At 42.2% G+C, this 27,822-nt stretch overlaps 1 protein-coding gene across 5 annotated transcripts in view; it reads right to left on the bottom strand.

Annotated features, from left to right (window-relative positions):
* The window catches only part of furinb (furin (paired basic amino acid cleaving enzyme) b), a 73,017-nt gene that overhangs the window by 15,590 nt on the left and 29,605 nt on the right, over positions 1-27,822 (bottom strand). For 4 of the 5 annotated variants that reach the window (XM_056416830.1, XM_056416829.1, XM_056416828.1 and 1 more), the window contains 6 exons: positions 25,694-25,792; positions 17,500-17,595; positions 15,637-15,765; positions 15,456-15,532; positions 5,048-5,136; positions 2,692-2,864 (listed from right to left, as the gene is read on the bottom strand). In XM_056416830.1, coding sequence (XP_056272805.1) covers positions 2,692-2,864; positions 5,048-5,136; positions 15,456-15,532; positions 15,637-15,765; positions 17,500-17,595; positions 25,694-25,792 — 663 coding nt within the window. Of the gene's footprint in view, positions 1-2,691; positions 2,865-5,047; positions 5,137-15,455; positions 15,533-15,636; positions 15,766-17,499; positions 17,596-25,693; positions 25,793-25,867; positions 25,935-27,822 lie in introns of those variants that run through there. The other variant, XM_056416831.1, reaches the window with a different exon arrangement.

The raw sequence follows: 27,822 nt of genomic DNA on the forward strand, positions 1-27,822 counted from the left end.
GAGGGCAGAAGGGCTCTGAAGCAGCCTCTGGATGTCCATTAGTTCAAGTTATGAAAACACATTTTAAAATGCCCTTTGAATTAGTTTTACTTATGATGTAGAGTTTTATCAGAGTTATCTTCTTCTAAACAATATTTATAGAGAGCCCTCTTATTATTATTACACCTTATTATCTCTCTGCTTTTGATTGGCTCTTCTGTGCATCACTTTTTTAGTGTTCTATTTTTTAGAAAGTGAATACATCTAGGTTAATTCTCATCATCTACGAACATGTCACATTTCTTTTCAGCATTAATCACACCCTGTCATTCAAAGATAAAATGAAACACTTAACTAAAATAACTAACAATAGACACTGACATTCAGAAAGAAGCTGAAATATTAAAGCATCTCTTCTCATACAGACCAAGTGGGCAGATACATTGTTATTTTAACCAATAAAACAAGAAATACATACTGTATGATGGAGAAACAGATAAAAGAAAATGGAGGGTCCTCTCTTAAAGCTCACATACAGAGAGCAGAAATAAGTAATCAGTTGATGGCGAACAAGACATTAACAAGGAGAGAGAAAACATGCAGTATGTATTCCATGTCTTCCTCCCTTCCTCTGCGTCACACACAACTACACACACAAGGAACATAAACACGAGTGTTTGATGGAAAAAGCTGCAGGAATGTTTCGCCTCTTGTGTCGTTTAAGACTAAGATTGTCTGTTTTGCTCTCTGCCTGATGAAAAAATAAAGAAGTCCTGTCACATCAGATCAGTTCCATTATTTTAGCTTTGCAGTCCCGATAAATACAAAGAGACATGAATCTGTGCTTCCTTATTACTGATGTTGCAAATGTTAAATCACAAAGGACCTCGTTTTCACCTCAACAACAATTCCAAAAAGCTTGATCCGAGTTGTTTAAATAGGATTTTCCATTAAATGTAATATTATATTGTGCATTTTCATACTTTATCCATATTCTATGTTTACCTTTATTTTAAGGTTGCTTGCTGCTGCTACAACCAACATTCCCCCCTGGAATGAATAATGTATCCATCCATCAATCCATCCATCTAATATATCGATCTAATCTATCTAATTATCTTAATGGGTTCCTACTTCTTCATCTCACAAATTACCGCACATTTGGGTGGAGAACTTCATTCTACTTGATGTGTTGATGCTGTCTGAATCGAGTCATAACACAAGAGTCTTAGCTAAACTTTCCATCCCAATTTATGGCCCAGCGCTGCCTTTGCTGTAAGTTACAGAGGCCAGAGGATAACACTTCGGTGCCAGGGGTTATCTCACTGCCAGCAGAACACACGCTGAACCAGAAAGACCCTGTTGTGCAGCTGTCAGGCAATTTCTCCTCGCTAACACCCCATGATATGTGGAGCGATTCACATTTTGGATGTGACATGAATCATTCTTTTCCACAGAAAAACGACTGCGGTCTTTGAATCTAACTATTGTTCTGCATCAGTGACTGCTGCTCTGATTCCACTTTCCCCATTTCCCATTTATCATTGAGCTGTTCTTCTATAGCCTTTTGCTGCAGCATGCTGGCACAAGAGACATTATGACATTAGCCTTAGATAATGTGCCACACTCTCTAATGGCTGACTCGATCCAACCCTGATGGGCTGTTCAGAGGGCAAACATATAGGCTATAAAAAAAAGGCTCACATACATGTATAGTTGGAAACAAGCTTATTTTTGTTGCTGGTATGAGATGCATTGCTCCACATACAAGGAAGGGTTGTGTTGTGAAATACTCTGAAGTTATTCTCTTCCTTGCCAAAGCTTAGATGAGATGATCGGTACCACGCTCATGTCTGTACGGTACATATGAGCATGCAGCTGGTGAGCGTAGATTAGCATAATGACTGTAAACAGCGAGCCTAGCTCCAGAGGTGATGTAATCCACCTCCCAGCACCTCTGAAGTGATTCAGATGTAGTATATATAGTTTGTTTAATGTGCACAACAACTGATAAAAAGGCAAAGGTGCCACTACGTGTTATGTCTTGGTTACGACTGAAGTTACCAGGATGTTACTTCTCATGGCGTTACGCCAAAGTCCGCTTCCCAACCGATTGGTGGTTCTCACAACCTCAACCTGAGCTAACCCACTTGCCTAACACCCAACAGTCCCATTCTGCTACGCTCAACCTCAGCTCAACATATCTTAAGCCCAAGCAGTTATTTCTGTGATGCCTGACTGTAAAGTATCCAGTGCCTTAAGCCGTGCTGTGGAGGGCAGTGGGATGGGAAACACTGTTTGAATGAGGACACTAGAATGGATAACAAAAAGTTGAGCACATAATAATATAAATATAAAATAAAACTGCAAATTGTTGTTTTAAAATTGTGTATGGATCAGACAAGCAAGATGTACCAGATGGAGCTTTGGAGGTCCAGTTGGACAGCGCAAGCTAGCAAGTTCCCCCTGTTGTCAGTCTACGCCTCGCTAACAATCTGCTGGCTTCAGGGTCTTATTTACCAAACAAGCGCAAGAGCCGTGACAATATTCTCATCCATTTCTCAGCAATACAAGGAAGGGTACTCGTGTATATCCCAAAAAGGTCAAACAAGTACGAAGCTATGTCAAGCCATTAAGGAGCTGATGCGAGTTTGAAGGGGATGCAAGAAACAGGGAAGATATTAGTAGATTAAAAGTTCTGCTGCGACTAACCTTGGTGATTCCCTGGAGGAAAGCCTCCTTCGCCAGCTTGGCAGGGCCGTCCAGCGACTTGCCGTCGTCCTCTGGGCCCCAGCTGGCACTATAAATGTGAATGTGCTGCGGGTTCAGGCTCAGAGAGTGGGCCTCCACCACGTCTGTCACTTCGCCATCTAACATACGGACTCCTGTGAAAATGAACAGGCAATGCAGCGCCGAACAGGTTACTACACTGGAGACTTGAAAAGTGGTGGAGGAGGAGTGACAGAGTGACAGATGGTGAAGAGATAGAGAGGGTATGGATTTGAGCTGTAGGCGAATGTGGGGAGGTGTCAAAACCTGAGGGGGAAATCGCAGCATGAGATGACAGAGAGGAAACTTGTCAGACAAAGACTGAAAGACATCAGTCAGACCACGAATTCCCATTTCGTCTTCTGCCACAACAAACTAAAACAAAAAAAAGGAGAAACAAAAGACCTCACAGGAAAAACCAAATACTTCACAGAGTTCCAGTTTTAATGAGTAAGCGTACAAATGCTGCTCTGCTGGATGTATTGTTTTTACCGTCACACATACACAAATGCAGCTGGTTGTTCAACCAGGAAAAGCTAGTTCAACCCCAATGAACACACAGAAAGGACACATAGACAAACCTCACAGACTGCAGGAGCGAGAACACACACACTGTTTTAAATGAGCTAAGGGTTTCCAAAGCCTTCAACAGACTGGTGGGCCCACACAGGGTGGCGCTGAATGTCACCTTTCATCATACCTGACACACAACGCGGTCTGAGCCTTTGAAGTGAGCGCCCTCAGATCCCTCCTCTGAACTTTAATGGCCGAAGAGAGGCGTGAAATGAACCAACCTCAAATAAGGTCCATTACTGGGAGAAGACCCCCGGGGCCCCGAGGCAACACTAACACTGACGACATCCACATTTAGACTTAAATAATCCATTCAACCTGCCTGGAAAACGAAATGCCAGAAGAGATGTTAGCCAAAGCAGTGATTACTCTGTTGGCACGGGGATTCGACATCACACAAGTTTGAATAATGAGTAGCCGGAAAAAAAGAAGAAGTGCTTGACTGGGCTAAACATGCGACATTAAGCACAATGTTTGCTCGGTAAATCATTATTCTCTGGCTGTATTGCAGCGGTAATGATAATCATTGTCGTAGCAATTCTCATCAACTTCCTGCAGCTTGACGATTCCTTATTAAGACACTGCTGTGCTCTAGTGTGTGTGTGTGTGTGTGTGTGTGGAGGAGCACAGGTACAGTAGGTGAGCCAAGAAGACTCAATTAAACACTAATCTTTGCTCAGTAAGGATACACACTCCCCCCCCCCCCCCACACACACACACATACGCACACACAGACACAGACACTTGGGATCAAATCAGAGCTACCGATCCACTGAAACCGCGACGTGAACAGATTCACGGAGGAGTGCTTTACGAGAACAGGGCCAGTGGCTCCGACGGGAGATGACTGGTAATGAAGACAAAGAAGGAGAATTATGAGTAACATCTGTGAACGGGGCTGCTCAGGGCTCCACAGGCTCCGCTGAGTCTTGTTGGCTGCCATCATGTCACTGACAGATTGTTTGGTGACTGAAGTTACTAAAAGCCTCCTTGGAATAGTTCATCAAGTGCAAACCTTTAAAAAACATGAAGAAAAAAAACCTCTCAGACTTCATTTGTGATCACGTTTGATTTAAAGGAATGTCTTCTTTCTTTAATGCATTCCTGCACATGCTGACTGATTTTATGACTGTTCAAGCGACTGTGTTAAAGACTGTGCTTTCTAGGCAGATGATTAACACAGTGGTACGAAAGGACATCCGCTGGGTCAGTTTCATGGCATCAGCATTATACTAAATTTAGGCATCGCAAAGGACTCAGGAAAAACACTTAAAAATGTATCTTGCTTTATTCCTAATTGGCAGAGAAATGGATAAAGTTTCAGACCAAGTGTCAAATGAAGGGAGAGGGATTTATTATATTATTAATATTCTGAAACCTAATGTCCTACAAGTGTTAACAAAGCTACAATAGACTCCTTTCCAGAGGAAAATCTGCAGAAAGCCAAGCTATTTTATCCACAGGAGGAATAGTTTGAGGACAATTCACTGCATGCTCTTGCCTCTCTCTGCAGCTCCCTTTCACGAGAGAATCTCAACAACAGGGAGTCAATCATTCAGTAAAAGATAGTCAGTGATTCAGAAACAAATAAATATCTGACTGAATCTGTGATACTGGACGAAATAGAGCTCAGCTGAAATCCCCTTCTATGTTAATTAGTTTGAATGAGTGTATATTATTTCCAATTAAAAATAATATTAAAGTCCCAGTGGCGCGCTGCACTCACCTCCTATCTTGGCGTTGTAGGCCACCCCGACGCCACACACACCGTTGTCGGCTGCTGCTGCCACTTCTCCGGCACATCGCGTTCCGTGTCTGGGAACAGACGCAAAGCACAAAAGAGTAATAAAACATTAAATGGAAGAAGATTACAAAGAGACAATTTTACACATCAAGCTGGAGAAACCCAATAACTCAACCGACGGCAATAAAGCAGCAGCCGTCGGTAACGTCCTGAACCGAGCCGGTCTTTGAAACAAAACTGGAGCAGCAGCTAAAAATACACTGGAGTCAAAAGAGAAACCCAGTGGACCTTTCGTGACTGCAGCAGACCCGTATAAGAGTTAGAAAAATAAGTCCCAGAGAGCCTGATATTTCCTTTAGAAGGAAGGAGTATTTCATTCGAGTAGATTTAGAATTAAACTTACTCATATGAGAAGGAGGCTGTTTTCATAATGTATTTGTTTTCATAATGTATTTCCATCTCTAAGTTATATTATCTTATAGTTACTGTATGAAGTATGCAATACAGTCACCAATCAGAGTTTTGTATCAGTCTGGTGACAGCTGTGGGGAAAACACATTGTTGTTCCAGCCAATTTGATGATGGAGCAATGTTCTGTGTATACTTTATCACCGCATGTACACTCCTTTGGATGTACAGCTCCTCCTCTCACCTCTACCACCAAATGAAAAATACAAATCTATTATCCTGTTGTACAGGCGGCAGGATGCAGGGGCTTCCAATCAGAAGTAACTGAGGTGAAACCTGAGGAAAAGAGACCTTTCTTAAACTTCACCTTGAAAGTCACCGGCCAGGCAAATGAGAAATGAGATGTTATCGATGGACATGAATTATTCACAAGGTCCCTCATTAATTCCTTCAAGCCTTCTTGTGTTTCTGAGAACAGAGAGGTTCCCCAGAGCGTTTCCAACACATCACAAGCAAAAAAACCTCCAACCCCCCAAAACGTGCTTATCAGCCACAGAATGTCTCTCATAAAAGAAGACAAGTCTCCACCCTCACAGCTTTGCATCATTCCAGGCACAAAATAAAAAGGTAATCGTGAGGGAAATGGATTTCATTTGTTTCATTGACTTGGAGGGTTAAAGCCGTGTGATCAGACTGCCAATGAATGGAGCAGAACGAGCGTTTGCCATTTAACACGGATCATTAAGATTGTCTGCGGATTACAGTAGAGATCTCTGATTAGGAGGTGAACAGTTTCACACCCACTTCTGGGTCGTGCTGTGCGAATGTTATCGGAACAAAGCTAATTGCGTACACACTATTGTTTTAGAGAGACAAAAAATATATTTTTGATCTCCCAACCTCCCCCGATGATGAGGCAGAGGACAAAGTCGCTTCACAGGGTCAGAGTAGGCTGCGCCTCCAGCTGGGATCCTGATTAGACTCTGTGTAGCTCTGTGATATATTACCCACCCGCTAATCCCCACTGTTCACTGAAAAACATTTGAGCAGAGGAGCACTGCTGCCTTCTTCTTCTTCTTCTTCTTACAAGTTCAGGATTTACAATGTAAAAAAACAAAACAAAAATTTAGATTTTTAAACAAGTCACCTGGCCTGACAGGGTGTATTTTTCACTGACAGAGGTGCCCTCAAGGACCTTGACACAACATATGGCAGAATGTACTCCATCACAAATGCAATTAAATAATTATTATTGCTGTCAAGAGATTAAACTACATTATTGTACTGCTAACTAGCTTCTATAAATGGCAGCAGGGGATGGGGAGTTGATGGCTCCCTCAATAACTATATACATATATATATATATACAAATATATATATATAATTATATATATATATATATATATATATATTGTTCTTGGAAGGTACTCAAAGTACTCAGGGGTTAAATATAAGTACTGAGGGGTTAAAGGGACTTAAAGGGAGTTATTACGTGGGGAGGACGTTTCTTAACAGCAGTTTTTTTGTGCAGCGTCAAACACCATTATGACCCGATAAGCATGAGATAATCAATATTATTCACACAGGTCAATCCATTTGGCTGATTATCAAAGAAAGACAGAGTCAATTAAAAAGCTTGAGGTGTAGTCTGCACTATTTCAATCTCTGTACAGCTTCAAATCCTGGACTGAATGTGACCTACAAGTGAGTATTTATAGTTTAATCAGAGCGCTAAAGAGGCTCAGACCTGCTCACTCATTATCTTTTGAGCTCACCACTCCGCAAGCCAACCATGTTATTGTCTGCTTAAACACAAACGTGAATAAAGTTTGCATCCGTCCATCAATCTATCCACCTATCCATCCATCCATCCATCTATCCATCTATTCATCTATCCTTCCTTCCATCCACCCATTCATCCATCCATCTATTCATCTATCCATCTAACACGAGATGCTGAATGGTCACCGTCAGTCATTTCGAGCCAGAAAAACTCATTTGTGCGAGAGACAAGCTTATAAGTCATAACACATGTAAAATATGAGTGAAAAGACTGTGAAATGATATTGAGGAAGCTTTAATGGTCATCAAGACAGAGCACAATTTCACATTCTGCAATAATGTGACTGCTGAACATAAAACATAAAAAGAAGAAAAAAAAGGATGTAAAGAGATGAAAAGAGATCGATGTTTGAAGACATGTAAGACACTTCGTGCTTCCTCTGTAATGTAATGAGGCAGAAGCATTCTCCATTTCTATGGGAAGGGACCCAGTGCAGGTTCCAATTCACAAGCTATTCCTCTGGGAAATGATTCACCTTTCGGTTTACACCCGTTTTTTTTAACGTTGTAAAACATAGTATGAAGCTACACTAAAGCAATAAAGATTCCACATTTTCTTTTGCAGCATTGTGAATTGCCTGACAGTGAAGCAGCACTGAGTAAACAGTGGAAAATGAATTATAAAGGGAACACGTTCTTTCACTATCGAGGGAGTCTGCGACTCTCCACGCTGTCCCAGAACACGTGGAGCCCCTGTGGCCTGCCAGATGCCTCGGTCCAAACTACGGCACGCCGCAATGTGCAGGCTTTGCATGTTGAATGAAATGCAATGCAAATAGCAGCTTCAAATGTCGACGCTCAGTGACTTGTGTTAAAAACAAACAAACAAAGAGCCAGGCTCACAGATGCTCTGAATTTGTGTCTTGGAAACACATTAAATATTGGATTCTCGATGCTGTGATCTGTGCGAACACAGAGACGCGTTATGTTAAAAGCCCATGATGGTTCAAGCTTTGACTCGAGGTCGGCAATTCCTTTAGCTGCAACTACCTGCACGTACAGTTATTGCTTCATCCACAGCATCATAAAAAAGAAATGCCTTTTGCGATTCAGAAAGCACATATCTTCAGACAAAGGAGCGGCGGAAACAGATGTGATGCCAGGCAGGGGATCCAGCCAGGATGGGCAGAGTGAACAGAGAGCCAGCGGCCTGGGAATACGTTAAGAGAGACACCAGACACAAGCAGCTGGTGTGTGTGTGTGTGTGTGTGTGTGTGTGTGTAAGTGTGTAAGTGTGTGCGCATAAGTGATTGGCCTGAATTGAATTCAGCCAAAGTTTATACGAGAGATGTGGGGACAACAACAAAAAGCGGGATGATAATGCCGCCTCATCCCGGGTCAAGACAATCAAAGGCAGTAAATAATCCAGTGAGAGCCTGAGGATGGCAACATGCACACAGCGTTGTCCAAAAGACACGCTGTGGTGAAAAGACCCAACAAAGCTAAACAAAGTTCAGATAAGAAGCTGATGGACTACGGCCGCTCTATCAGCCAGAGTGATCTCCCTTATCTTATCCGAGGAAACAAAGGCTTTTATCTCTCCTCCTCAGGACAAGGCACCATATTTGGTCAAGTCTATTTCCATTTTCTGGAGAACGTAGACATGTCTCCCAAAACAATTTCTCTACCCATGATGCAATGCGACCACAGACCATACAGTGTCAATATACTCTCCATTATACTCTATTAATGTAGATACACACACATGCAGCAATTGTATAATAATTATACATTGCTACAAAATGACATCATCTAATTGAAGCCTCAATGCTGATCACATCCTTGGCCTTAAGCGTTGACTCATACTAACACAATTACATAATTATCTGGGCTAACAATAAATAATAACCTTGCTTATTTGCATATGACTAATTCCATGATTATATTACTTGAACTGGCTTTGGAGTTGTTTTTGTTATCACTATTAGACGCTGTGGGATGGGATGGAGAGCACTAGGAAGAGGTAGAATTTCACAATATACTTAAGTCCAGGCGCTGCATTTGATCCAAAGGTGGAAACGGGAGAGAAGTGACGCTAGAATTCACCATGGCAACAACACGAGATGGATGTATTGTATTGGATCAGTTGGTATTGTGGTTTAATTACTGTATATTCTTTCAATAACTGTCAACTTTAATTGATTTACTTTGTGATGCGAGTGTCAGTGGAAAGGTTTGCCTCCTCTCATCTCTCCATATGAGACGGTTTCCGAGCCGTCACAGAACTCCGAGAATATTTTTGGGGGGCTTATATCAGCTTTGCCAGAGCTTTTGATGGTTATTGTTTTACTCCTTCACGCAAAACTGTAAATCAAACTTCAAGGGGTGCTGCAGTGATTTAGTATTGCTCCTCCATAAAGTTAAGAAATAATAATAATATTCTAAATTAAACGGCAAAGGCCGAATAACCCTGACTTTTAGTCCCAAATGTGGATCAAGTTTCACAGCCTACACTTCCAATAATGCCACTGCACAGCGCTCCTCAAGTTGACATGGCATACTTTCACATAAGGGCCTCGAAACAGAGACTCACATTCAAGCATTGAGAATGAATATTTACAGATGGTAGGCAACTATGATCTCATACACACATACGCTCATGTGGCATTCAGGCTCACACACACACATACGTTCATGTGGCATTCAGGCTCACACACACACATACGTTCATGTGGCATTCAGGCTCACACACACACATACGTTCATGTTAAATATGCATCACCAAGTGTGACTGATGCCATGCTTGGCTAAACTGTAGAATCTGTCACATGGCATTAGTGTGCTGGTTTATATCTTCCTTAAAAAAAATTCTTTTTCGAGGGGGTGAATATAGGAGCTGCCAAAAGGATTAGGCTATTATCTGCTCAGCTCAGCCGGCCTCGGGCAGGTCTGTTTTGAAATGGTTACACTGGAGTGTGAAGTGGCGATCTCTTCATTGTGTGGTACAACACAGGAGGTGCTCTATTCAGCATTGAAGGTAAGAGGATTTTTAAAATTCCATATTTTAATGTCCCGGGTTTGAGAAAAATCACATACAGAATATAGATCTTGTTTCCGGCCGTTTTCAGACCGTCATCAGGCAAATGTAGAGAGACACATTGACTGTCATGGCCATTAATGCCTTTGGACAATTTAGAGAGTCCGATCCATCCGACTTGCATATCCTGACGTGGGAGGAAAGTAATGGGGACACTAACTCGACAAAGAACGGGGCCAGAAATCAAAACATGTTTTTTACTCTGCGGCAAAAGCTGTGCTACCCTCTGAATAAAGATCATCACTGCGATATGGAGCACTAACGTAGGAGAGGAAGTAAACAATTCTAATGGAGGTCGTGTGGATAGAATGACCATGAGGTACCTGAAAAGGACCTAAATAAACACAAGGAGATGCACAGAAACTCAGTGGGGGGTACTGAATCCCTACTAGATACGGACTGTCGAGCTTTATTGCTGCTTTTCCCACAAGGTTACTTTGATTACTTTAAAGCCATTTGCAAGAACTTAAACATGCTTTAGAGCACGTGGGCTTACAAATTGCTCAACATCTTCTAAGATTCTAAACAGGACCATCTTTACACAGACTGCTGGAACACACCATTCAACAGCATCCAGTCTGAGCCGGGTGACCCCGACTGACTCCAGGGGATTGGACCACCACGTCCAATTGCCATGGGCGATACCTTGTCAAAGTGTGTCAAAAACAGCATCTTTCAATCACGCCGATCTTCTATAGGCAAAAGAATAATAGCAGGATAGCAGAAGAGAAAGCCAGCGGATTCATATTTAAGAGGTCCCTGCCAACAACACCTCCAAAAAGAGTCTGCCGAGCTGTCTGGAAAATAAACAAGCCAACCCCGGCAGAATAAACAAGACAACGGCAGGCAGGATTATATTATTCAGCCCTGACAAAGGGTGGGAGCTATGTAAACAATAATCGAAAAGCTCAGTGTAAACAGTGGAAAGCATTTATCTGCGGTAAGTATTATCGCTTATTTTCAGATTGTTCTTTCTACATTCACGCTGCCAGCAGTCCACCAGTCTGAGCCTTTTGTCAACCCTCAGAATGAAGACTCGTAATCTGGCTGACAGGTTTTAATTTGACCAACTTTCTTAATTTACTAAATGCAGAGTTCACTTGTTTATCTCTGAGGTGGCATCTTCTCCATAAAATAGTGGCTTGAAGAAAACAAGTACTGCGTAGAGAAAGGTTTTTCTATGGAACATGTCTTCCACTCCTAAAACAACCAAGGACCGACTTTATATCACTTTAGTCAAAAAGCATGCTTGACAAGAGTTTATATATGGATGCCCAAGTACAGTCAATTCTGCCAAATGTGTCAGCAGCAAAAGCAGCGCAGCGCGCCCTGCGGTGTCAAACACTGTAACAGAGGCGCTAAAGCACACGACGCCGGAGGAAGGGGTCTTCTCTGATTCGTGCACTTCTTCAGCCTGATTTGATCTGTACTTGACAACTCGGGTTTATTCCCTCCATGCTGACAAAGACATGCATGCAGCGCGTGTACGTATGGGTTTTCTGTTGCATTCACATAAATCGGGAACCTGTGGTGTCTCAGATGCCTCGTGTCTGCCGGTGTTTGGCCAAGGACAAAATGCCCGAACATCGTATTAAACCGCCGTTGACATCTTCTGGCGTTGCAGCTTGAATTCCAAGAGGGTTGAGGCTCATTTTCTGCCAACTAAGTACACAAAATACTGTACACTGACACATTTACAATGTTGTGTTTACAGTGAAGCGCATAAACATTTAACCCCCGAGTCTGTCGCCGTCAGTTTGATTTAAGCAGTACGGTTGGATAAGTAAGAGAAAACCTCTTGAATCAAAGTCGAAAATGCGAGACATCACTTATGAAGGATGACGATATTTTAAGAATTATTGTTATTAAGTAACAAGTAGTTTTATGACTCATTTGTATGTTTTATTCATGAAAAAGCCTCCGGAGAAGTTTCCCATTTCAGAAGTAGGTCATAAGATTGATTCCGTGCTTATATATTTGTGAACATATATTAGTGACTTTACCTCCTAATGATGGCAGGGCTTCACCAAACGTAATATTGCCGGGGATGCCTGCCCGACCTCGACTAATGTCATGAGAAATCAAGAATTTAATGAGATGAAATAATGCAAACAATGTGTTCTGCAGCGGCTGCTGGAGCTGCATTTACCATTTTTACTTTTCAGTGTATTTCTGCTGAAGAAGCAGAAGTTTGTTCAGAGAAACAAACGTCGACGAAGGACGGCGCAATTTTATCGGCAGAGAGACGTATGCAAAACCCTCTTTTGCTCTTTCACAATGCAATCAAGCTGATCAGCCAACACATCTCTTCCTTCGTCTTCGCAGCCGGGGATTTAATTTAGTGTTTGGGTGCTGAGGGTTGGTTCGGCTGAAGGGCAGACTGGGCTGTGTAGCATGCCAATCATTTTCCAATAAAGGCTGTCACAGCACAATCTAATGGTGCATCTCAATGAATGGACCCTTGGGAATAGTTCTAAACAGGAGCTAATGTAATAGCTTTTCAGGGGAAGTTAGATGGATGGAGATGTAAAACAACCTGAAAGAAAAATTGCAATCACCACCTCAAAGCGCTTTTCTAAATGAAAAAAAGTCAACCGACAACCCGCACAGTCAGGACCCCAGATGACTCAGGATGACTCAAAACGTAACCTTTTATATGACTGACTGATAAAGATCAGGAAAATAAGAAAATGTATTTCAAAATGAAAGGATTATGGAATATAAGGATTATGGATGCTATTATTAAGATTAGTGACAAGATTGTACTGTATTTATTTAAATACACTCTTGGATACAGCATGAATAGTTTCTCAAGACATAAAATAAACCTAATCATTCATGTAATCATGAAAATGAACAAAATTGGTCATTATGCTTTTAAATTGTATATTGTATTATTATCACTATTTAAATCCTTATAATGACAATACTGCACAGCGCTTTGGAGGTTTAAGAAATACATAGTGTTCTGCTTTAAGGTTTAGGGTGCAGACGGGAGGTAAAACCAATTATGTTAGCCTCTGCTCTGGCACCACCCTCCCCACCCACGTCATATTGACAGAGCAGAGGAAAAGTGAAGGGAAGAAAAAGGAAAAATAAATACAAACATCGACATTATGAAGCACAAATGGATTACCTGCTTGGCCAGACGTCCACCAGCCTTCAACTTAGCCTGTACCCCCTTCAACCATACCAAGACTACAGAGCCTCTCTAAGGATGAACTCAGGTATGAGAATTTAAAAAGCAGCCTTGCTTGTCATCAGTACACATTAACTGGCCTTCATGGCAATAGAACATGAACGCCTCTGACTTGCTTTGCTTTTTGTTGTCCTATGAATACATTCATATCATCTCATTGTGAGGAGGTTGCCAGCTGTATTTCTCTCTTGTGATTTACATAACTCATTGGATGTAATGGGTTTGCAGGTCACTCCAAGCAGTAGACAGAGACACACCCTTGGTTTTCATTCCATGCCCATAAATTGATCCAGTCTGAGATAATTGCTCTAGCAATTCCACCGACGGCTAGCAGATAGTGTGTTTCTGTGTGGTATATGCATATGTGTGTGTGTGTGTGTGTGTTTCTGAAGTAATAGCATGGTGAACCAGAGGCAGGGAGTAATCCCCTCCAGTGGTGCTTTGTTTCATCAGCAGGACAGAGTGGGATCTACCTTACACTGACAGAGAGGGCGAGGGTCGCTCTGCATGGCTGCTCAAGCTGTCGGCAAGGACAAGAAACAAGGCCTCTGCTCAAAGAAAACTGCTGATGCTAGCCTCTTTTAAGATTAATAAAAGCTGCAGATGAATAGATCGTGATGAGGAATCAGGACAGAAAAAACAAAAACAAAGAGTGAGAGAAAGAGAGAGAGAGAGAGAGAGCGCGATATAAACAATGTCAAATATCTGTCGAGATTCTATTCTCATACAATAGTTTCTATAACCACACAAAACCTTGTGACACTGGTATTGCTGAGCAATTAAATATATCTCTTGTTCTGCCTGTTTTGTGATATACTTGCCTAAAAGGCGCCTAACATTTCTAGACTTAAATAATATCGGCATTATAATTATTATAACTATGAGGATTTTTTTAGTTGCCTATTTTGTGGTGCCCCCTCAGGACTTGGTGCCCTACGCGCAGCGCGTCGTGCGCGTTATGGGAGCGGCGGCGCTGATCACAACTCTGATCAAAACATAAACTAGGGATGATTAAATGACCTTCAGAATTTAACCGATTAAAAATGTATTAACCGACAATGTATATTTTGTATACCATTTTCTCCGGAGCTCATATATATTTACTTTAATACTACAAGAGGGCGCCCCATTTGACAGTTTTGTTTGGCGGTCAGAAAAATAGGTCAGATAAAAGAATAACACGTAATTTAAATCATAAATATTTTTATATTAATTTCAAACTTTTCAAAATTGAAAATTAAAAACATTTTATTTATTTATTGTAAATGACCTCTCGCGGCCCACCTGCAGTACCTTCACGGCCCACACTTTGGGAATCGCTGAAGTATTGTATTAGCAACAAATAAGTGTCTGTCGGGAAGTGTGGACTGGAGCTTGAAATGCAGCCCCAGCAGCTCGGCTTATTTACAAGAAAGACGAAAAGGAGAACCATCTTTAAAGACTTTGCAGAATAACAGCACTGGTGCTTTCAAACTTTATATAATTGGTTTCGAAATGTAAAAAAAAAGCACTGGTCGTACAGACTTAGTGCTTTCTTACTCAGAGTCATTTACACTCACCTAACAATTAACGGAGGCGAGTGCCGAGTCAAAACAACAAGGGTTAGACGGGGGATGTCTGGACAGAACAAATTGGATATCGCAGTCCAGGTGATTTCTCAGTTCATGAATGTGCTGGTCCACTCTCACAATGAAATGAATCACATCTGCCCAAGTTGTCAAATTCCCTTCAAGATTGAAAGCTAGCAGGTGAGAGGGAAGTCTGGGTCAGCCTGCTGGCTCTGCTGCCACCGCGACCCAACCCCGGATTAAGCGGATGCAAATGGATGGATGGATGGATTGAAAGCTAACTTTGCAGCAATTCTGATCTGTTCCTTGTGACGTTGCCAGTTTTCGCCAACTTACCTGTTTTCATTTCGCTGCGTGTATCTCGGTTGGGGGTCAGCATCTCCGTCATTAACATCATAGCTGGCCTCAGGGTCCTGAGGCAGATGTGAAAATGGTTAGGACATCAATCATGGCAATATAACTTCCAGCCCTCATTTGACTTCCTTTCCGTTAATGTTGTTGTACTTCTTGGACTTACGTAATTGCTGACGAGGTCGGGGTGGTCTTTCTCAATGCCATCGTCCAGGATAGTCACGACTACACCTTTCCCTGTGTAGCCTTGAGCCCAGGCTACTTTAGTATTCAGGTCTTGATGCGTTGGGGTGGACTGAAAGAGACACACAGCTTTTGTTCAGCTGTCATCTGGTGTGACTGACACTTCGCAGACAGACCAACAGCAAAGGCCCGGTGGTGGGAGAACAGCTTACATCATGTGCAAAGGTCTTTTGCGTTATGTCAAAATCAGAAATGCTCAATACAAAAATAAAAGGGAAGATCAGGGGGGATTCACGGACACTTAAAATTCTATTTTAATGCATCACCCCGACATGGCCTGCCACTCAGGGCGGACCTGGCCAGTGGGAGCTTTCTACTGTCGTTACGCCGTCAGGAGGAACGACAGACAAACCGCTGCAGGTTGAGAAATCTCGATGAGAGCATTTCCCTCTCTCACAAAAGGAATAGCAATCTGTGAGCTTTCAGAAGAGCCAGAGTAGAAAAGCGTGATTTGGATGACTTTCAGAAAAATCGTACGGAAAGAAAGTATAAAGAGAAGCGAGAGCTCGAGGTAAAAGACGAGGTTGAAGATAAACATGAGCAGAAAGGAAAAGACATCCCAGACAACCTTCTCTGTCCTCTTCTCTTGTTCCCCGCCGATCTTTCTCCACATGGTCTGACTCCTGCATGTGCACTTCTGTGAGAATGCCTGATGCTTAGGTAAGTAGCTTGAATTCCTGGATGGAGGCTTTGAACTGGCACAGATGCCATCCAACACACATTCTAAGTAAATGTTTGCAAAAAATCTGCTGGGGCTCGTGTACAAGAAAAAGCTAAAATAAAAGCCCCTAAACACAATATGTTGGTTTTAATATCAAACGAAACATCCGCATGGGTTGCATATGCCTTCAACTAAACCCTTGTTTGCTTTTGTGTGTAGAATACTTGATGTAGGAGAAAAAAAAGGTTTACGTTCTCAGTAGATAAGCGGTCTCATGAATGGCAGAATTGGTTTCACACCTTCTATTCTATACCGGTGAGATATGTCTGGGGTAGTTAATGTTGTCATTAATCTCTGGCAGTGATGGAGGATTTGTGGATATAAAAAAGGAAAAAGGGGAGATAAGGGCACATTTAAGGGTATCAGAGAAAAGCTTTGATTAACCAAATAGACATAGCCAGAGCCATTTGCTATCAATGTTTCACAGATGAATAGAGTTTAGTCGTCAATCTGTCCTGACTTCTCATTTTCCTTCATCCGGGCATCCTCAGATGCTTTGTATTGTATCTTCTTTGACTGTGTTGGTGATGAAGCTGTGGTAACTACAGCCTATATGTTTAGTCCAAGAGACAACTCAATTTATGCGTATCTGACTGACCATGAGGAAATGAATAACTTGTGCCGCTGCGATAATGAATACGTCTTGAATCTGATCACGTGTCTGGCAGAGATTCGTCCATTGAAGGCTGTATGGGGTTGAATACAAAGGCCTTCGAGGTTTAATTAGAACTAATTGGAGAGCAGAAACTCAAATGGGAAAAAAACACGAGTCGTAACAAATCTGAATGCAGAGGAGGACCTTCTCCCTGGTTTCAAAATCTTAAAAGGGAAATCTGAATGGAATAAAAAAAAGAAAAGTATTTAAATATTCTACGGACTGCACTTACTAATGTGTTTGCTGCAGGTAATGTTACACGGAAGCAGCTTGAAATGTTACTGCAAATTACACCACGTATGGCATTTTAGGAATAATATCTACTGAATGTTTGACATTTTCAACATCATCTTAGCAATAATGTCAGACTAATTAAGTCTAGACTATAAAGATAAGAGACCATCACACACCAGGTACCACTGCTTGGGGAAATATGGGTCTTTTGGATCTTCATAGATATCCCTCTTCGTCCTCTTTTTCACCACTTGCTGCTCCGCCCACAGGACCTGTGACAGACACACAAACACACACGCGCACCCACACACACACACACACACACAAGACAGACATCAGAGACAAATACAACAGTTATTTTCACATGCTATTGTGTAATTACTAATGTTCCAAAAAAAAAAAAAAAGAAGAGAGGTAGAGATGTGAAGCAAATCAAATTTTTTTTATTCCTAAAAAGCTGGGGGGAAGTGGCTTCAGAAAACAGTGTGCCAGGAAGGGCCCTTTGAAGTCCCGGAGGCTGCAGGGATATGCACATGACTGGTAGGGGTGGCTGACAGTATAAATGCTCGTCATATCATGGTTTGGATATATATATCGTGCAAAAAGAGAAAAACACAGTTCTTGCCAAAAGCCACACAATAGCAAATAATCTAATGTCCCCATGCCAGTTAAAATGACTGGTCCACTATTCTTCTGTTCCTCTGCCATGCTTGCATTAATATATTTTGACAGGTATTTTGCTCTGCAAGCTTGACTGACAGTGGTCCGACTGATCAAAGACAACAATAGACTTTCATAGTCAGTGTTGGGCAAGTTACTGAAAATTAGTAATTAGTTACAGTTACTAGTTACTTCTTTTAAAAGTAATTTAATTACTTTACTAGTTACTGTATATCAAAAGTAATTAGTTACTAGGGAAAGTAACTTTTAAGTTACTTTTATGTCTGCTTTTTTAATGTAATAACAGTACTGAACAGTCAAACACAATAAACATATTTTGTAGACCTATTTATTGCAATCAACAGGGCAACAGGCCTTCAAATCAAGCAGGAGTACAAAAGTCCCTTTTAATACTTAACTTTATACAAAATAACTGTCTCTTCGATGTGGATAGGGTCTTTGCACCTGCACATAATTTACAACTCACCACTACATTTTTGTCTTTAATTTCGACGAGCGAAAAGTAATGTCCATACTTCCAGGAGAGGAAGCTCATTCTATCCGCACTGTCGGCCATGATGTGGTTTAATGCTCATTGATTGATTCGATTGGTGTTTATTGTAGCGACCCTGTGAAGTGGCTGTCAATCACAGTGTGGCACCGTACATGCTGGTCGAGGGGGCGTGCCTGTGATTGGCGGAGTAGAGGGGAGGCGGGGTTAACCTGCCGGAAAACGGGAGTTAAGGTTGGTTGACGGGAACCGTTGTTGTTGACGCTCGAGCTGCTGAGCTGAGAGGCGCACGCTGTCTGTAACATGTAAATCCGCATCATGTAAACACACTGTTGGTGGATGCCCAATAAAGTGAGAATTAATAACGTCGTTCCATCTCCGTGTCATCAGTGCCATAACGTCCGAGACGTTACGATGTCAGATCAGAAGCAGCTAAAGTAGGCCTAGCTTGTCTTCTTGTCTGCAAGTGTTCATTTTTCACAAAAGAGAGTAACGCGAGTAACGAACTCATTTACATTTCAGTAATTGTAACTGCGTTAGTTGAGTTAAAAAAATACTTTGTTACATGCTCGTTACCGCTAAAAGTAGTGGAATTACAGTAACGCGTTACTTTGTAACGAGTTACTCCCAACACTGTTCATAGTATATATTTCTTTTCAGACAGCCAGATATACACTACCGTTCAAAAGTTTGGGATCACTTAGAAATTTCCTTATTTTTCAAAGAAAAGCATTGTTTTTTTCAATGAAGATAACATTAAATCAATCAGAAATACACTATATACATTGTTAATGTGGTAAATGACTATTCAAGGTGGAAACGTCTGGTTTCTAATGAAATATCTCCATCGGTGTATAGAGGCCCATTTCCATCAACTATCACTCCAGTGTTCTAATGGTACATTGTGTTTGCTAATCGCCTTAGAAGACTAATGGATGATTAGAAAACCCTTGAAAACCCTTGTGCAATTATGTTAGCACAGCTGAAAACAGTTATGCTGATGAGAGAAGCTATAAAACTGGCCTTCCTTCCTAGTTGATTATCTGGAGCATCACATTTGTGGGTTTGATAAGACTCTCAAAATGGCCAGAAAAAAAGAACTTTCATGTGAAACTCGCCAGTCTATTCTTGTTCTTAGAAATGAAGGCTATTCCATGCGAGAAATTGCAAAGAAACTGAAAATGTCCTACAGCGGTGTGTACTACTCCCTTCAGAGAACAGCACAAACGGGCTCTAACCAGAGCAGAAAGAGAAGTGGGAGGCCCCGTGCACAACTCAGCAAGAAGACAAGTACATTAGAGTCTCTAGTTTGAGAAATAGATGCCTCACAGGTCATCAACTGGCAGCTTCTTTAAATGGTACCCAAAACGCCAGTGTCAACGCCGACAGTGAAGAGGCGACTCGGGATGCTGGCCTTCTAGGCAGAGTGGCAAAGAAAAGCCATATCTGAGACTGGCCAATAAAAAGAAAAGATTGGTATGGGCAAAAGAACACAGGCATTGGACAGAGGAAGATTGGAAAAAGGTGTTATGGACAGATGAATCCGAGTTTGAGGTGTTTGGATCACACAGAAGAACATTTGAGAGACGCAGAACAGGTGAAAAGATTCTGGAAGAGTGCCTGACACCATCTGTCAAGCATGGTGGAGGTAATGTGATGGTCTGGGGCTGCTTTGGTGCAGGTAAAGTGGGAGATTTGTACCAGGTAAAAGGGATTTTAAATAAGGAAGGCTATCACTCCATTTTGCAACGCCATGCCATACCCTGTGGGCAGCGCTTGATTGGAGCCAATTTCCTCCTCCAACAGGACAATGACCCAAAGCACACCTCCACATTGTGCAAGAACTATTGAGGGAAGAAGCAGGCAGCTGGTATGCTGTCTGTAATGGAGTGGCCAGCACAGTCACCAGATCTCAACCCCATTGAGCTGTTGTGGGAGCAGCTTGACCGTATGGTCCGCAAGAAGTGCCCATCAAGCCAATCCAACTTGTGGCAGGTGCTTCAGGAAGCGTGGGGTGACATTTCAACAGATTACCTCAACAAATTAACAGCTAGAATGCCAAAGGTCTGCAATGCTGTAATTGCTGCAAAAGGAGCATTCTTCGACGAAAGCAAAGTTTGAAGAAAAAAATTAATACTTCAAATACAAATCATTATTTCTAACCTTGTCAATGTCTTGACTATATTTTCTATACATTTTGCAACTCATTTGATAAATAAAAGTGTGAGTTTTCATGGAAAACACGAAATTGTCTGGGTGATCCCAAACTTTTGAACGGTAGTGTATATTTGCTGCATTTAACTACGTGTATTGATAACGGAGCATTTCATATCCGAACTGCGAGACAAAAATCCGATAAAAGCTGAGAATTTGTAACGCTAATAAAGCCAGCCTTCTGGAAAACAACGGGCCAAAATAATCTCATTTCCAAAAGAAACTTATCTTGCAATAATACAGTTTTTACATCAATAAATTAGCCGTGCGTGAGCCAAAGAATGAGACGTGCACTGATTCGAGAACCACAGAGAGAAGTGGATCCTGCATCGTCCCAACTGAGGGACTAATAAGGAATATCTTATTTTATCCTATCTTATCTCGTGTGAAGGACCTGTGGTACTGCTTTCACAAACATCACACTTTGTTGCAATTAAATAAAAGCCAATTAAAGGAGGAAAACATTTAAATAATATTGGAAAGCTTAAGTGGACTACTGCATTGGGGCTTTTGCAAAGATGGAGTGTGCAACTATAGGATAGACACTTATCCTCTGAAGCACTTTAAGCAAATGCTGTTATTGTGATTATTATTGTTATTATTATTATCAGTGATAAATGCATCAAATATTTGCTGAAGGTGACAAAGCTCAAACTGAACCACTTGTTTGCCAAAAGCACTGAAGCGACGCACGTCTGAACTTGAATCCAGCAGATTCTGAAAGTCCACCTTGTTGTTAAAGTATTTAAGTTCTTTTCAATTGTTTTTTTTCTCCACTTTCTCTTGCTGCTGTCAAAGTAGTTTCCAGAAGTGAGTGCTTGTTTCATGATTACATGCTCTTACAGCATGAAGCCTGTGGTGTGAATGTCCAGTGCATGAAGACATTGACCTTGTTTCAAGTGACTCTAGATAATTAACATGCATGTCATTTCATTACATTGAGAACAGCACATGACTGCCCATGTTGCACTGCCGGCCACCGCACACCACATCACTATCAGAGCTAGAGGACAGCGGATAGTTGAATCAGACGATAAGCTGGATACAGTCATCGATTTTGGATTATATAGTGTTTCATCTCTATTCAACTCACAGCTTACTTGTATAACAACGCCTTAGGAAAGCTGACAGCCAGAGTAATAATTCAAATGGATCTCTTTGATTTTGGCAAACTGTGGAATAGTTTTTTTACGTGCAAAAACCCGCTCTTAATGAAGACAAATAAGGTCTAATATAAAAGAAAATCAAGCCGGCGATGGTAACTAATTAGAAGTACACACACACACACACACACACACACACACACACACACACACACACACACACACACACACACACACACACACACACACACACACACACACACACACACACACACACACACACACACACACACACACACACACACACACACACACACACACACACACACACACACACACACACACACGGTTTGTGCAAAGCCAATAGCAGCCACCCCAAAACAAATCGATTTCTTCCTCCGTAGAGAAGGTACGGGGAGCAGAGAGGCGATGACAAACAACCCTTGCAAGCATAATGGTAAAAGCTTATGCAGCTGCCAATGTAATTGTGCCCCTGTGATTATTCAAAGGGGGTGGTAAGAAGTGGCATGTTCGCACCACAAAGCTGAGGAAAAGAGACAATAAAGGTAATGTGAGAGACAGAAGCCGGACTGCAGAGAGGAAACACTGTGACAAGCTCAAAGCTCAGCATCGACTCACCTAAATCCAACCGTTGTGTTTTAAATGCGTTTTAAATGTGCTCGTTTGGAACCAGGTTTCTTTCCCCTTTTCCAGGGATCAGATGTACGGACACACACACGCACACTAAACAACTCTCCTAAATAAATATAAACCCGCTCACTCATGCTGGAGTGTTTTTTGGCAGTGGCCGTGCTTTGCCTGAGGTTCGGTCTGTTGCTGGTTGTGTGGGTAGGTAACCTCGGGGCAAACGGTTGATCCTTAGCCAGAAACCTGCAGCCCTTGATAGCTGCAGGTTAAAGCACGATGTTAACTTTAACCACTGAGAGAAACAAACCTGTGAGATGGAATCTCTTCTCTCAAAAACGCCTCGATCTCCCTGACTCTGCTGTTCAGGCTCCAGTCTTAAATTGGAGACGCTTTGTCTCTCCTTTCGGAGATGCCAAATGACATAGACAATATAGAGGCAATCTAGCCACACAGTAAATCTCATTGTGCCTCATCCAGATTCAATATGCTCCTCGTGGACCACTTATTAAAGAGGACACCAATTAGTATTGCGGCTTGGCCAACAGTTCATTCTGCAATAAATCCATGGTAACAATGACAGAGTCCTCACCTCTGTCAATGTTCATTCTCATTGCTCTCATTTGTGGCCGATTTTTGGAAATCTCAAAAACAAATCTTCCAACCATAGTTCTCTCCCAGCTCCGAGGCAGACACCTCTGAACCATTTGCTCGCGGAGCCTTGTTATCGTCCACATAGCCTGACCTCTGACACCACTGGCCTCACTGAATGTCGCCATATGACACTAATGATGTCTCGGGGCTCCAGCGCTCGTCATGCCACATCGGTCCTCTTCACAGTTGACTTGCCATCAGGAAAAGCAGCAGAGTCATTCTTGGGATGGACTTGGCCCACCTACCTTGCTACAGATGGGCGACTGTGGGTCAGTGGTTAGCAGGTCCGTCTTTCATCCCCGCCCTAGTCCATGTGTCCTTGAGCAAGACACTGAACCCTGAGTGGCTCCCCGTAGCCTTGTCTACGGCGTGTGAACGTAACATGGATGTAAGTCGCTTTAAAAGCGTCAGTTAAATGGCAAGTAATATAATGTAATGTACAGATGGCCCAAGACTGTCTTCACTTCGTAATGGCCCCCTGTTTAGCACCTGTCAGGTACCTCCGAAGATGCTTTTAAATAGAGGCAATTTACACTACTGCCAACAGTGTTTCTAATTCCAACATGACAACAGCGTGTTGCTGATTCAGGTGACAGTGGGTGTTTGTTTCGAGCGTGCGCACATAGATACCTGGAATTATGTGTGTTGTACTGTTGGCGCCTGGGTTATCAGGTAATCAAACTTTCTTTAAAAGTTGGATTTTTGGTGAGGGTTGTAACGGACCAAACAAGTGAGGGTGCACGAACACAACATCCACATTATGAATGTCAGATTTAAAGGGTAATTTCAAAACAAATCACAAAGAAAAATGTTTTCTTTTACCTTAAAGGTTATTCTCACATAGCCAGACCTACCTCCACAGCACTGTGCAGCGCTAAAGAAAGGTCTGGCTTGACACATTATCAATCTGCTAATGAGGAAAAAAACACTATGGCTTGAACCAATCACAATCCTCTTGGGCGGCGCTAAACCCGTGATGCAGCTACGGTGCCCCTGCAAGATTGATAACCCAGGATGGGAGTGCTTAAAGAATTCTGCGTGAAATACACGACCAATGGAACGCTTATACCCACAGTCTGTATCCGGGGAGTCAGACTACCGAGAGATACTGTATCTTGCCATGAAACTATATATTGTTTGCCACTGAAGAGCATTTTGCGTGCGGCAATCAAAGACATTACATTTGTAAAATATCAACAAACAAATGATCTTTATAGAAAATTAATAATACCATTTGCAGTTGGGCTTGGATCACTATTTTTTGTTCCTGGGACGTTTTGGTATTTTGCTCCCTGAACAGCTCAGGTGAGGATAAAAGCAGCAAAGCCCTCGAGCACAGCTTGCAAAAGGTTATGACATTCTGAGACTTAAGAATGCACCATATTAACCTCAGTTATTGAAAAGGTGAACTTCCTTGGTTTCCTTCAAAATATCTTCTATGTTAACAAAACCCAAATAATGAGAGCTTCTAATAGCGAGTAAAGTATTGGCCCGGAATTACCATATCTCCTGTTGCCTTCATAAGACAGCAATGTAATAATCTATAACCTTCACATCTAAATCCCACTTTTATGTGCAGGGGAATGCTTTCCCTTGTACGAAAAAAGAAAAAGATTGTATCCTGTCGTGTGAGGCGGCTCAGGGGGATTTGCTTTGAGCTGTAGTCTGCTGGTTTGTGTTGTAATATAGAGTCTGCATTAACCAAAATTAACCAAGACAATTATTCAAAGCCCCGTATTTATGTAAAGAACCGTGAGACATGGCTCTTGTTGTTCATGAAAGCTGATTTACACAGGACAGACCAAGTGCCTTCTTGCCCCCTCCAATCTCTTCTGGCTGCTACTGTTATTTTTAACACTGTCTATGACAACAAAAACGATATCTGAAAAATATATATTTTTTCAAATTTGACAAGAGTTGAATTCTCTTTGATTTAAGAAATAAAATCAATACAATTGTTATTCTCCAGCTACAACAGAATGTCAGCGGAGACTACCAGACACCTCCCGGCTGGCAAGGAAAGACTGCTCATCTCTTAATCCATAGGAAGAACGAAAATGCTCCCACGATGGCTCAACTACATCTATGTATGTACAGAAGCTGAGATTCTGCAGAGTTATAGTATGCACGTTATAAATTGGTGGTTGGGCCGTGTGCAAATTCAAGAGCAGATGTCCAAATGAGGATGACAATCAGTAATGGAAAATGTTCTTTTCTTTGGCTCTAAATTGACAATGATGAATGTCAATGTTCCTCTCTAGTTAACATTTAAATGCAAATCCTGATTTTACCAGACGAGAGCAAAAGCAAAAATCAAACACATGGACACTCCCAGCTGTTGTGTTGTTTGGCTGGCTGTATTTTACATAGTTACAGCTCGGTGGTATCTCTGATTGGGTCATGGGGACAGATGGAAGGACTGGCGTGGACGGAAAAGAATACAGTTTGACAAGCTGTCATTGACGCTGGCATCCATTTATCTTGTGATATACACTCTGTGGGTAGTCCAATCTGTCTGTTGGCCTTTTGTTAGCAACATAGAGTGCTTGCAATGAGCTGTGCGAGAGCTGACAACAGTCTTACCTGTGGTTCTTTTTGCAGTCTGATGTGCATCCCCCTGTGGCCAGACAAAGCCCTCGTCTCCACCGCATGATGCTTGAAGTGATAATAATCTCCAAAAACCTGCACAGACATAAAAGGGAGCGGCAATGATTTCACCTGCAGCAACTGGATGGACAGATAACACTCTGTACTCACCAACGCATTTATGGGAACAGGAGCAAATGTGCAGTCGGTGTTCATTTCACAGAGAGCTGAAAGAAGACACATCCATTTGGACATTGCAGTCTGGGACTCTCTGTCCCCATTCAAAGCTAAGTGAGTATCAATTACTGCCCTGGCTGGTAAACATTCTGTATTGTGTGAGTCTTGGCCACCGGAGTACGGAAAACGCCACGTACCATAAGCCCTCTAGAGATGACACACACACACACGCACGCACACACACACACGAGACAGAGAGAGAGAGATTACACAACTGCAGATGGACACCATATATCAAAAGTGATTAGACAAACCCATTAGAGGAGCTGTCAATTTTCAGAGCTAGACTGAAGCGTTTCACGTGCTGCTGTCATTGTTCCGTTACACAGCCTGCCCATGAAATAACTTTTAACAACACACGATTGGGTGCCAGTAAACTGGCTTTCTTTTTGTCAGCCCTGAAGTGAAGCGCGGAGCAGCATGTGCCCACCCATGGTCATCATGGTCAAGGACAGCTGCCCAAGATAGAGATTAAATCATAAGACATCTCGAGACAAGTGTGCTGCAAAAGTCCTAAAATAACCAAAGAGAAGTTGGAGGAAGAAGACGAGGAGGAGCCGCCCTGATACTCTTTACACAGGTTTTCACAAGAGCGAAGCCTCCATTTGAAGAGGAAGCATCGCAATCTGTACAGTAGTGCCGCTGGGGACTGGCTCACCTTCACAAGCCCGGTGGAGCGGAGGAGGAGAGAATGAAGGAGGGAGGCACGGGGGGGAGGGAGACGCAGGGTTTGACAGGCCCAGCAGGAGGATGGATGTGTGTGAGGAGGGGGAAGAGCAGACGCAGCAGGATGGAAGGCTCTCCAGGGGCTGCAGACTGATGCAGGCTGGCCGTCTGCGAGCCGACCAGACTGGAAGCTGGAGCTCAGAGGCCGGTCTGGCAGCACGGATATGAAGCTGGCAGCTCGGCGTTGGCCAATTTGACTTAATTTGTCAAATATTTCTAATTAAACTGGGTTCTAAATCACTTGCTGTCATAATACACCCAGTGACAATCAGTCTTAAATTAGCCAGCATTGTGCAAAAGGACTTCCTTTTCCCTTGGAGTTCAGATTGCACACAAGTACGTGTGGGCAAGATTTAAAAAAGGCTGTTTTTGTGAAGCGACAGCTCTGTAGAAGGACAATTCTTAAATTAAAACAAATATGGCAAGAGCAGAGGACAATCTCAACAAACAAGATAAATACCACCGGAAATCAAGCAGATAGAAAATATGCTGAATAGGCAATATACATTAATATGGTTTAGGTAATATAGCCAAGACCGCACAGAAAGGTGAATTTAAATCACTAAAACAGTGATACTATTACTCTCCTTGGAGACATTGTTGAAAAAGATCCCTTGTGGATGTTGACTTTGTGACATCTAAAGTCTTCTTCTCTACATCTCTGCCGACTACACCGTGAATTAAAAAAAGAAGTAGCACTTTAGTAGCACTTATAGCACCCTGTAGTTTGGCTTTCTTGATGAAATTATACGTTCCTGATTCAAGTTGTTCCGAGTTTGTACTCATGGTTGAATGCACTTATTGTAAGTTTCTTTGGATAAAAGCGTCAGCTAAATGACATGCAATGTAAAGTAAATTCAGTAATTCAGCGACTGAACATACAAACACCCTGTCTCAAAAATAACATCAAAGTCATGCAAAACAGGAAACAGCCTTGTAATGAATGATGCATGATTGAGGTGTGATGAGGGATGTGACCCAACAAATTAATGAGACCTACTTTCTCATTGATTGCGGCAGGGCAGGAAGCTAATTTGTGCTGCACCGCCGAGGCTTTTCTGTGGAACAAGCCTATTTCCTAGAGTGCTGATGTCCTCATTTAGACCTTGAGTCTTTGGGTCTTGGGAAATTAAGATGGAGATAGAAATATTGGTGTAGCTGCT

The sequence above is a fragment of the Pseudoliparis swirei genome, chromosome 6, assembly GCF_029220125.1.
Source record: "Pseudoliparis swirei isolate HS2019 ecotype Mariana Trench chromosome 6, NWPU_hadal_v1, whole genome shotgun sequence".
Taxonomy (NCBI): Eukaryota; Metazoa; Chordata; class Actinopteri; order Perciformes; family Liparidae; genus Pseudoliparis; species Pseudoliparis swirei.